General features: G+C 29.9%; 1 protein-coding gene across 1 annotated transcript; it reads left to right on the forward strand.

Moving 5' to 3' along the window:
- Positions 1-1,335: 1,335 nt before the first annotated feature.
- Positions 1,336-12,404, forward strand: boss (bride of sevenless). Its single transcript, XM_065507485.1, has 5 exons — positions 1,336-1,378; positions 7,694-8,113; positions 10,056-10,505; positions 10,595-12,072; positions 12,132-12,404. The coding sequence occupies exons 1-5, from the start codon at positions 1,336-1,338 to the stop codon at positions 12,402-12,404; spliced, it is 2,664 nt and encodes an 887-aa protein (XP_065363557.1).
- The last annotated feature ends 638 nt before the right edge of the window (positions 12,405-13,042 follow it).

The following is a 13,042-nucleotide window of genomic DNA, read 5'->3' on the forward strand; positions in this document are numbered from 1 at the left end:
AGGATTTATCGATCTCACTCCTTAGTAGTCATTACAAATTATGTTCAACAGTAATGGCTAGACATTACCAAACCTTTACTGCACTCTACTGTCAGTTACTTACGCACTTCCTTGAATGTTCGAAACAAGGTATTGTAAAAATTTTTTTTTTTGTTTTAATTTAGTGTAAAATAAAGGAAAAAACCAATAAGTCAATTATACAAAACGAAAGAAGCCCCACCGTAAAATAAACTACAATAACAACAGTCAATCACAGCTTTAAATTATTGATTGCTTAAACCACACAAAATAACATGGAAATAACACAGAAATAAATAACAATTTAAAGAATATTAAACAAGTAAACGTGTTAAATAAAAGAAATTTACACAAATTTGAACTACTTACAGATGAGGAAAAACATTTAACAGAAATAAATAACTGCAAAAAAAAAGGGAAACATACAAATAAAAAGTCATTGAGACAAATAAATATAAAATCAATAAGAAAAAAATCAGCAAAATACAAAAAAGAAAAACCTTAGACAAACAATAATTATAATTTAAAAACAAGTGTGAAAAAACCTTCTACAACAGTAACTAAATACAGGGAAAAAGTGAAACCGGAAAACAATATAATAAACAGAAATAAATTTCAAACAAGAAAATCTTTGTTGTACTCAAAGTAATAAAGAAAGAACAAGAAGGAAAACAAAACAATAACAAAAAACAAAACAAAATAGTGGCCTGTATATTAAAAACACAAACAATTATGAGAGTATGAACTACCGTTACCCAGAGTGAGAGTAGGAGAGTGAGTGCATGCAAATTAAAAGAAAAACTTAAACAATAATAACAAAAACAAAACAATATTGTTGTATTAAAGACGTTAAGAAGATTAGGAAAACAAAACAAAAACACAATAACGGTAACTTACTCATATACAAACACACATACCTACAAATATTCAACAAATGTTGTCAACATTTGAGAGAAGAAAAAAAGAAAATAGTTTTTCTCCACAAAAACAAATCTAATACTACATATTCTTTTTTTTTAATTCAGTTAGTGTTGAGTTTATTTTTGTTTTTGTGCAACCATATGTCCACCATTTAGTATCTCTTCTCACATTTCGCCAAGACCATTCAATTTTATTGTGAAAAAACCGCTAAAATGCAAAAGTAAAATTAACATATTATTGCCATTGTTAAGATTATTTACGAATTAATTCACATACTTTGATCGGGTTATGTGTAGCAGTGCGGGTTTAAATAAAAAATTACTTAAAAATTTTCATAGATTAAAAGAACAAATAAAAATTCACACAATTTAACGTTTCATTGAATTTTGGAGCGCAATGTTTTGGAAGTGCCGAAAAATACAAATATTTGGTCAAAAGGGTAAGTGTGAAAGAAATGGCTGTGGAAAATACATAACTGCATTTAAAATTCTTGCAGCCAAACTGTTAATTTAAGTGTTTTTATTTTTAAATTATTTATTGCATGCTAGAAACATTACACAAGTTAAAAAAAATATTTTTTTTGTATAAATACACAAGATTTTTCCATCAAACTAAAAACAATATTAAGGCAATTCATTTACTTATTTTTGGCCAGGCTTGGGGGATGCCAATTACATTTTCCATTCAATTACTTTAGGTGTAATTGCAATTGATAATTTAAAATTACAATTACATGTAATTGTAATTGTAATTGAAGAATTATGATTACAATTACTGGTAATTGTAATTGCTATTTTTCAATTACAATTACATGTAATTTTAATTTGAAAAATTCAATTACAATTAACAGCAATTGTAATTGAAAAATGGCAATTACAATTACCAGTAATTGATAGAAAAAGCATATGTAATTTAATAAAAAGTAATTTAATTACTTTAAATTCAATTACATTTATAAATATTAAACCGGTTTACCGTTTTTTTCATCTTTGTAAACTCGACCGGTTTCGGTTTTCTTTAGCGGTTTTAATGAAATATATTTTTTTAAAGCTCATTTAAACATATTTTTGAAAAACTTTGATAATATTTTTAAAAACATTATTTCGTCAAAGATATAAAATAATTGCATAAAGAATTAAAAAATGTAAAATTTTCGAGGATTTATTACTCAATTATTAAGGACTATATAAGGACCATTTACGAAAAACACATTAAGCTGCATAAATATCTAAAAAATATTAAAATTGAACAAAAATTCCATACCTATCCGTAATTTATATTTTGTGAATATAGTCCATATTTGTCCATACCTCCCAAATAAGGTCAACTCCCGAATAAGATCGTCATAAATTTCTTACAAATATAGTTATCAAGTTGAAATTCGAAACAAAAAATTTCAATATATATAGAAATCACTGTACTCAATTTTATGAAGATAAATGATCGTTATAGCCTCCGCATGAGAAACATTTCCGGAAAACTCATTAAACTTCACAAATCTCCAAAATATGTCCCTCAACCCAAAAATACATTAACGCACATTTATATCGACTATTTGATTTTGAGTCTATGGGTTCATAATTATATATTGCACGTATATAAGGCTCATATCCGGAAAATTCATTAAACGCGAATATATGTATATTAAAATTTTGTGATATAACTCATTTTCGTATGTAAAATTTTGAACTATGTCTAAATATATTTGTATACCCTTTTTTATAATCGGATTCTTCACTTGAATTATATATAATTATTTTACATTCGAAATGAAATAACTTCTGCGCAAAATAGTATTTTTAACAATTGTTATATTATTTCATATATTTATTTAATAGTATTTCAGTGACATTTTCTCAATCCTCATACATAATAGGATCTTTATACCAATGTAACTTCTATAATACTCATCATATTTAGGTGGAGGGTATTTAAGACTCGGCACGGCCGAATATAGTACTCTTACTTGTTTTTAAATGGAAAACATAACTTACAAATTTACTTCGTTTTAAAAATAGTTTTTATAATATATAATTTTGTTCAATATGCGTACATCATATTTCAAAAATGGTCAATATGTTAGTTCTGTGAATCATATACGATATGGAGTTGGAGTTTCGAGTTAATACGTCCTGAAATGAGTAGAATGTATACTTTGAATTTCAGAGAATTCGAAGTTGCTAAAAATCCACATACATATGTACTTCGAAAAAATTAAAAAATTATTGTTTACAAACTATACTTATATCAAGATTTTCAATCTTTGTTGGGAAACTGAAGACTAATTTAATTAATCGAGTATGCATCAGTAGATTGTATGTGTTATTATATAATATACTGGTCTTCGGCATTCTACTGCACACTATAAAAATAAGTAATTGGTAACTTCTGTAATTTTATATTTTTTTAATAATAAATACTTTGAAAGTAATCATTACATAGTTTTAGTCATATTACTATTACTTTTTCTTAATTTTGTAATTGTAATTGACATTTTTCAATTACATGTAATTGTAATGTAAAATTTTGCAATTACACTTACTTGTAATTGTAATTGAAAAATTCAATTGGTCAATTACACATTACAAGTAATTGTAATTACAAAGGCTGGTATATAACTAATCTTATTTATGAGATGATTTACCAAATTAAGAATTATTTCATAATAAAACGCTTTTAAAGTTTTATTGATTAAATTTTTGTTGATTAAAATATAATACAAATTGATTCCTTCTTGAAAACTTTCAAATATTTAAAAAAAAAAATGCACATGTGATATGAATGAGATGAAAAATAATATTTTGTATGTTATACTTATGTAACTCCCTATTTGTAAGCAAAGGTGCCTCCAATGGCATTAAAATAATGTGTTAAAATGCCAATGTATAAGTGGTGAGTAGTTATATTAGCTTTTTAACTCATTACTTTTCAATGTAAGTTTTTGCTGGGTACTTCAGATAATGCATTAAAAATGCACTTTTAATTTTAAATATAAATCTTATTTTAATAAAAAAATCTCTTTTATTTGAATGCATAAAGCAGGGTTAATTTTTGACCATCATCAATTAAGTTTTTGCAATTTTTTATTAAAATATGAATATATTGTTTACCATAATACTAGAGTATTCCATTTGATTACACTTGTTATTGAATATTTTTCTACAATTTCAAACAATTTTAGTTATTGAATATAAATATGTACATTTTTTCATTGGTTGAACTTTAATAAAAAAGTAATTGAAAATGTTATTATGGTAATTGAATTTCCATTTTATATTATAATTTTTAATGAATAATAAAAAAATAAATAAATAACTTGTTTGCAGTTGAATAAAATTCGAATAAAAAATTTACTATTTTTATAAAATCTCAATATAATTATTTATTTAAATTTGTGCAGACACTAGAAAGATTCGATGACAATTTTTTTATATTTAATAATAAACTTAAAATTTTGTTAAAAAAAATCACTATTATCAACCATTTCCAGCAGTAGAGTGGACATCCGGTGTCACAACTGGTATAATATAAATAATTTCATTTTCTGTAAGCTTATGTCTTCCTGTACGATTATAAATTATTATTTTGCAATCGAAACAGTAGTTTAGAAGCGACAGACTTATTACCTCACTGTACTAAATATGAACGGAATTATCACGGTTTCTGGGACCAGCATATGCTAGGAGACTATTGTTGCGGTTTCAAATGAGGGAAACAAATAAATATTTTTTTGTATTTGTCAATAAAAAAATTTCAATAAAATTTATAGAATCCGACCGGAACCGGTTTTCTCAAGCCGAATATTCGGCCTAATCCAAAACACACAGAAACTTTTCGAGCATGTTTCGGCTCATTATTAGGTGCCCTGCAGCACCCACTTTGCATTGTAGATTGCATTAAAACTTTCGTCCGTTTCTATAATTTTTTTATATATTTTTCAACTTTAGGAAAATTTTAGGGTATTCAATCGATTAACCGATTAATTTTGATCGGTTAACTATTCGAATAATTTGAAATTGAAGATTTTCAAGTAACAAATAAACCGATTAATTTGTGTCGATAACCGATTAACATAAATTTATTTTTTTTTTGCCCTTTATAGATAAATATGGGTTTAAACACTCAAAAAAAAACTGGAAATAGTTTTTTGAAATAGCTGGCTGTCTATGTAAACCTTATGCGGAAAGTACAAGTCTCAATTTTCAAGATATTTCAATAAATATTATATCGTCACTTAAAATGCAAAATAACGTAACATCACTTTTCATAAGTTTATAGGAGAAGGAAAAAACGATATAAAATGAAAACTACTTGTGATATTGAAACAAAAATTTCAAATCTGAATTACAATGACACTAGAAATATATTTTATAAAAAAAAAAACTAATTTTTTCAAAGCACACTTTAAAATATGTGGCTTAAGTTTTTTTGAATTGTTGTTTTCTGAAACAAAAAAACGTAACATCAATATAAATTTTTATGAAAAAATAAAAACTAAATAAAAATATTTTTTATTTTATTTTAATTACTAACAACTACTTTTTTAAACTAAAAAAGGTACTTCATTAAATTTTCATAAAGACTGCAAAAAATATTCAATTGCAACAAATTTATTAAACAAAAATTAGGATACTATATAAAATAAGGTAAAAACGATTTATTAATTAAAAACTCAAAGCGTATACGTTATTTTGTTTAAGAAAATCATGTAAGTACTTGATGATACTTTAGTTTAAATTTTGGTTATAACTTGGTTATTTTTAATAGTAAAAGATTAAAATTTTGTACAGATATGTAATGTGATACAGTGAATCGTAATCAATAATAAAATCAAATTCGAATTTTTTGATGATACGTTGTTTTGCTTTTTAGGTGACGATATATAATTTTTCGCCCCAATGACGAAGCCTGATTGCCTGAAATCGGGACATTATTTCACCTAGCCCCCATAAAAATTTCCTCCCGAAATTAGACTTTATTGGTCATAAATGTTTATTTTATATAGGTATCTACACAAATTTTGCTACAAATAAGTTTCATATATACGGAATTCATGTCACCAAATTTTATTATGATCGATCCATAATTAGTCATTGTTCCCATATAAGACCCGCTTCAACATACATAAATATCCTAAAAATATTGGTATAGACATAAAATTCAACAGAAAAATGTTCATATAGAAATTAATCACACGACCTAATTTCATGGCGATAGGTCCATAATTGGTCATAGCTCCCATACAAGGCCCACTTCCGAAAATCACTCTCGAATATAAATTATTGACATTTTTAAAACAATATGTTTTTACTCATTTATTTAGTGTATAGTAGAGTGGTCAAACCGGTGTTCGAATTATTCGAAAAACCGGGTTTTTTCCAATATTAAACAGTCCCGTGCTAAAATAAAGTTCATCTGATTTAGAATATATTGAAAGTGACTCGCAAATTTTAGAAACTCAGCTCAGTTTAACATTGAAGTTCAAAATCCACACATAAGAACAATATTGCAACAATTAGCGACTTAAAACAAGATTTTGAGTATTAGGAAAAATTTTCAAAGAGTTAAAATAAATTAACCCCCATTTTCTCCAATTAAAATTTTTTTTGTATGGGAACGTGCTATTTCTGTTTCTTCTTTAATCAAAAATAAATTAAGTAATTTAAATTGTATTCTCCTCTTGAAATAATATTTTAAGAAATATCGTACAACTACACAGAGAAAACAGATTCGTGATAGCAACCGAATTTGTTGCCAATCGAATGATTCTACATTAGTAACCGAATTTTACAGTTGTAGCTACAATATTTTAGAAGCGGTAACAAAATTTTGATTGCTTCAGACGAAATTCTTCTTTTTCAACTGACTTTCTGATGATGGAACCGAAAAATTCTATGTGTGCAACCGAATCATTCGATTGGCAACAAATTCGGTTGCTATCACGAATCTGTTTTCTCTGTGTAACTATTAGTATTATCTAAAAGTATGTATTAATAATATTCATTTGTATGTCTATTGAGTAAATTTAAAGTTATGTTAAATTAATTTTTAAAAGACTGGATGATTTTTTAATTACATAGTTTTAATAAAAAAAAAATTTTATGCTTAATTTATACTTCAATTCATAAATTGACAAAAAAAAAAACTAAAAAAAAACCGGTTATTCGAACCGGTTTCTGATAGAAAAACCCGAAAACCGGTTTTTAAAAATTACGCTTTTTCGAATTATTCGAAAACCGATTTTTTGAATATGTCGAATATTTGATCACTCTAGTGTATAGGATATTATATGGTCGGGCTTGATCGCCCATACTTTCTTCTGTTAATTCAATAATTTAAAATTAACCGATTAAATATACACGCTGATTAATTATTTGCTCGATTAACCGATTAAACCAGAAACCCGATTAATTGAATACCCTAGAAACTATAATGAGGATTCTAATAGCGTCAGTGACACAAGCTTATTTTTCATTTTTTCAAAATCATAAACACTTAAGAAATAAAAAACACTTTAGGTCGATTTCATAGATTTTAAAGGAAAAGTGTTATTGCCCATATATTTTGTAATTTAAAAGAACAAGCAGGTAATCTTATATGAATTTTACAATTAGGATAATAAAAATGTTTGAAATTTGTTTGCGTTTACTCTAAGTTATATAAATTTCTAATCATGCATAAATAGCCACTACTTGCAACATCAAACAATATTGACAAGTATTTATATAAAATATTGACATCCTCTCTCTTCCAGCCATACTAATTTTGGCCCTGTTAGTCTGCTGTCTTCTGACCCTAACAAATGGAGATGAACCCGCCACCACCACCACCAGAATACGCAATCTACCAAAGATAACAAAATCACGAGCCATTGCACTGGAGAGAGCAAAGACAACGACGACAACAACAACAACAACTACCACAACACCGCCACCCACATCAGCAGCCATAGAAGAGACAACGATTGGCATCAATGATATTTGCATACATGGTATAACCGCCATCATAGGCAATTCGGAAGAGGAGGAGACAGTTATAAAAACTCAAAATGATTTGGTGCAAATCATAGAGGGCGATGTAATGATAAGTGTGATAACGAAGGATACAATATCGGCCATGTTTGTGATAAATCGTTTGAATGTAGCAAATCTATTAGAGGCTAATTTTGAAATAGGTAAGAGCTATAACTATTATTACCTTAGTAATTATACCCTACACCACAATAGTGGTGAGGGTATAATGCGTTTGTGCAGATGTTTGTAACGCCCAAAAATATTAGTCTAACACCCACCTTAAAGTATACCGGTCGACTTAGAATCACTTTCTGAGTCGATTAAACGATGTCCGTCCGTCCGTCCGTCTGCCTGGCTGTCGGCTGGCTGGCTGTCCATGTAAACCTTGAGCGCAGAGTACAGGTTGCAATTTTGAAGATATTTCGATCAAATTTGGTGCATATTATTTGTTCGGTCCATGGACGAAGCCTTTTGAAACTGGCTGAAATCGGTCCATTATTTCACCTAGCCCCCATACAAATGTCCTTCCAAAATTTTTAATATTTTTTTTCCGAAATCAAAAACTTTTTTGACTTTTTTTTTTAAATGGGCCCTTTTTTTTCTTAAAATAAAGCTTAGATATTTTCCTTGACACCTATTTGGTCGCTTAGTGGGATGCGAGTGGGATATCTATCAAAATATATATTTTGTAACTCAAAACATAAAATTTTTGACTTTTTTTGCAAAATCAAAAACTTTGTTGACTTTTTTTTAAAAATGGACCCTTTTTTTAGCTCCAACAAAAGCTTAGATATTATCCTTGAAGACCCTTTTGGTCGCTTAGTGGGATGCGAATGGGATATCTATCAAAATAAATATTTTTTAACTCAAGACTTACAATTTTTGACTTTTTTTTTGCAAATACGATTTTTTTTTCAAAATGGGCCCTTTTTTAAAAATTTTTTTTTAGTCAAAAGAAAGCTTAGGTCCATTCCTTTAAGATATTTTTGGTCGCTTAGTGGGATGCGAGTGGGATATCTATCAAAATAAATATTTTGTAACGCAAGACATTCAATTTTTTAATTTTTTTTCCAAAATCGAAATTTTTTTCCAATATGGGACCTTTTTTTAAACATTTTTTTTTTGCTCAAAAGAAAGCTTAGGTCTTTTCCTTTAAGACCTATTTTGTCACTTAGTAAGATATGAGTGGGATATCTATCAAAATAAAAATGTTGTAACTCAAGACATTCAATTATTAACTTTTTTTTTTGCAAATTCGAATTTTTTTCCAATATGGGCCCTTTTTAAAAATTTTTTTTTTTAGTCAAAAGAAAGCTTAGGTCCATTACTTTAAGATATTTTAGGTCCCTTAGTGGGATATCTATCAAAATAAATATTTTGTAACTCAAGATATACAATTTTAAATTTTTTTGGCAAAATCAAAAACTTTTTTGACTTTTTTTTAAAAATGGGCCCTTTTTGTAATTTTTTGTTTGCTATAAAGAAAGCTTAGGTCTATTCCTTTAAGATGGTTTTGGTCGCTTAGTGGGATGCGAGTGGGATATATATCAAAATAAATGTTTTGTAACTCAAGACATGCAATTGTGTCTGAGTTACTATCCAATAGAACTAACCTTGGTGCAAATTTCATCCCGATCGGAAGACATCGATTTAAAAAGTTGGTTCACTTGACATGAAATGCCCCATATGTATCTCTAAAAATTTTACTCCAAATAAGTTTTATATATACAAAATTCATGTCACCAAATTTTGTTACGATCAGTCCATAATTAGTCATAGCTCCCATATATACCCGCTTCCGAAAATCACTTTAACGTGCATAAATCGCTTAAAAATGTTGGTATATATACACAATTCAACATAGTTAACTTTAATATAGACATAAATCACACGACCTAATTTCATGGTGATGGGACCATAAATGGTCATAGCTCCCATATAAGGCCCACTTCCGAAAATCACTCAAAAATATAAATTATTGAAATTTTAAAAGAAAAATGTTTTTGCTTTTTACTTAGTGTAGGGTATTATATGGTCGGGCTTGACCGACCATACTTTCTTACTTGTTTTATTTAATTTTGTTTTTATTTTTATTTTGTAAAGGCATTCGTGCTATAGCTATAGACAGTGATGAGTTGGTGGAGAATCTCCTGTTGCAGGAGGTGGAATATCAACAGCAATGTATTACCCATCCCGTGGGAATTTTCATCGATTACGATTATTACAATATGCTGGAGGAGGTTATCAAAGAATTGGATTATTTTATTTGGCCTATACCTTCAACACGAGCCGATATTTTTCCTAAGGTGGCCCATTTACTGTATCAAATGCCTTGGGGTGATCAAATTGCTTCGGTAGAGATTTTAACTGAGAATCTTAATGTTTATAATGATTTTATGGATGCTGTGCGCTCGGAACACATGTGTCTGATGCATTTTAAGAGTGATACTAATATTTATATACTGTTTGGCAATAAATTGGCATCACATTTCAAGGAGAATGGCACAGTGTTTGCAGTACCCACGGAAAGAATGGATAGACATTTTATAATAGGTGAGTTGGGGGAAAAGAATCTCGTTCAATTTGCTGTCTTTAATCATTACTTCTTTGTCTCTCTCTCTCGCTTTCTCTATTTCTTTCAGATTTACCCAACAAATCCTTTATATTAATGGAAAACGAAATCGATCTTCATCTGGTAGACAAAAACTCCACACAAATCACTTTAGATGAACCGCTCTTAGGCAAAACCATATTACCTTCTCGAGTGTTGGCCTTTGCCAGACCCATACTGGAACTATCGAGATGGCTGAAATCGTCTTTGCAAAAAAATTGCAAACGTATAGAGGATTACTTCGTTATAGAAACTTGCAATCAATTCCTTACTTTCATTGAGGATTGGCAAAAGTCCGATTATCATTCAGTTAATCATGATACAGCCGAACTATTGGATATTTTGCTTATGCGCAAATTGGCCACCTTAATGAATTTCCAAATGTTCCAGAAATTTGTAGACGAGACACGACCAGGAGCACCACCCGGCCCCCTAGAGTTCGAGGAGAAAATAACAAATTTAAGAGAAATAGCCAGTCAGAATTTTGTTACCAACATCACCACCTACTATCACTACAACCGAGACAATCATACCAGTGTGGAGTTGAAGACAAAGTTTGGTCATGTCTTCAATTGCCAGTATACGGCCGGAGGGGATAATTCACGTTATCCCTTCTTGTTTGATGGCGAATCGGTGATGTTCTGGAGGATTAAGCCTGATACTTGGGTGGCTACGGGCATGACAGCGGCCATTCTGGGAATACTTTGCACTTTAGCTATATTGGTGTTTATTGTGGTGCGCATTTCTTTGGGTGATGTCTTTGAGGGAAATCCAGTGACTTCCATATTGCTTTTGCTCTCCTTGCTGCTAATGTTTACCTCCTTCATACCCTTCTCTTTGGAGTATGTGGGCGAACATCGCAACTCTCATATAACCTTTGAAGATGCAGCCACCCTGAATACCTTGTGTGCGGTGAGGATATTTATACTGACTCTGGTGTATTGTTTTGTGTTTTCTCTTTTGCTGTGTCGGGCCGTAATGTTGGCTTCCATAGGCTCTGAGGGTGGCTTTCTATCGCATGTTAATGGCTATATCCAGGCCGTCATATGTGTGTTTAGTATTATGGTGCAACTGGTCATGTCCATACAATTGTTGGTGGTCATGCACATAGCCTCCGATAAGGTGTCCTGTGAGAACATGTACTATGGCAACTGGCTGTTGGGTTTGTTGTCCTATGACATGCTGCTGCTCTTGAGTATTATTGCTTTGGTGCCGTTCATCTATCGTTCTCAGAGAAATTATCGTGAGGGCATTTTGATAGTAATTGGAGCAGTTCTTATGTTCATTATATGGATTGTTTTCATTGCTCTGTCCATGTTTGGTGATGAAATGCGTGATGCGGCTTTGCCATTGGGCCTGCAAGCTTCTGGATGGGCCATATTGGTGGGTATACTAATACCCCGAACTTTCCTAATTGTCAGAGGCATTGAGAGATCGGATATAGCCCAGGCCTTGCCTTCATTAACTTCACTGGCGTTTGCGCAAAATAATCAATACTCATCGGAGCAGGTAAATTGCTACATTTGAATACTTCCATCACTTAGAAATAATCCTTTGTTTTCCCCCAGAGTGTCTACGAGTGCGTTAATCCCGCCATGCGCAATATTTCCCAGGACGAACTAAACAATCAAACACCCAGCGAAATACCCACACTGCCCATACGCGGCAGTGGTCCCAGACGCCAACAGTTCTTTGCCAATCTACGTCAAGCAAATGCCAATATTGGTCCCAATCGACAAGGCACCACCCGCGTACAACGTGGCTCTCCCAATCAATCCGAACAATCCTCATTGGAGGATGATGAAGACACTCCAGAAAGCAGTAAAATCACTAGATTTTAATTTTAATATTTTCAAAAATCTCATGCTTCCCTGAATAATTGATGCTCTAAACCTCAAGGACCAAATTAACTGTATTGCAAAATTTATATTCAAAAACTACATGTAATTTGTAAGTTAAATAAGATTTGTAAAAGACTCCCCTTAAAAGACTCTTTGTAACACCTCTAAGTTTAAATTTTAAGTATGTTTGATTGCCTATAATTTCTTTAATAATTTTAATTCTTTAATGTTTTATGTTTAACTGTAAGTTGAAAGTACATATATACATATTTTTTTGAAACATTTCTAGTCAAAACCAATACCTTAATGAATCTTTCAAAAGGATTTTTTTAATAGCAAGTGTAATATTACGTTTTCAAAATAATATAAAATTACATATATTTATAAAATAAAATTTAAAATATTTATACAAAAATAAAACAAAATAATTAAATGAAGTTGATTTTTTAGCTAAATTTATTCCGCAGTACTGCAGTATTGTTTTGAACATACGATTCGGTATCACATTATTGGATTTATTTCGGCTAATAACACTGTCCAACAAATTGAGACTTTTTGATTGGAACAGAATAGCGACCCTTTAATTCTGAAAGGGCATGTTGAGTAGATAATTTTTGTAGAACAAAGTTATAGTCCAG

The sequence above is a fragment of the Calliphora vicina genome, chromosome 1 (assembly GCF_958450345.1).
Source record: "Calliphora vicina chromosome 1, idCalVici1.1, whole genome shotgun sequence".
Taxonomy (NCBI): domain Eukaryota; kingdom Metazoa; phylum Arthropoda; class Insecta; order Diptera; family Calliphoridae; genus Calliphora; species Calliphora vicina.

Excerpts from the sequence above, each read along its gene's own strand:
- boss (XM_065507485.1), top strand. The coding sequence starts at position 1,336 with ATGTTTTGGAAGTGCCGAAAAATACAAATATTTGGTCAAAAGG. Across the intron at positions 1,379-7,693 it reads ACAAATATTTGGTCAAAAGG|CCATACTAATTTTGGCCCTG; the intron begins GTAAGTGTGAAA and ends TCTCTCTTCCAG. Across the intron at positions 12,073-12,131 it reads ATCAATACTCATCGGAGCAG|AGTGTCTACGAGTGCGTTAA; the intron begins GTAAATTGCTAC and ends GTTTTCCCCCAG.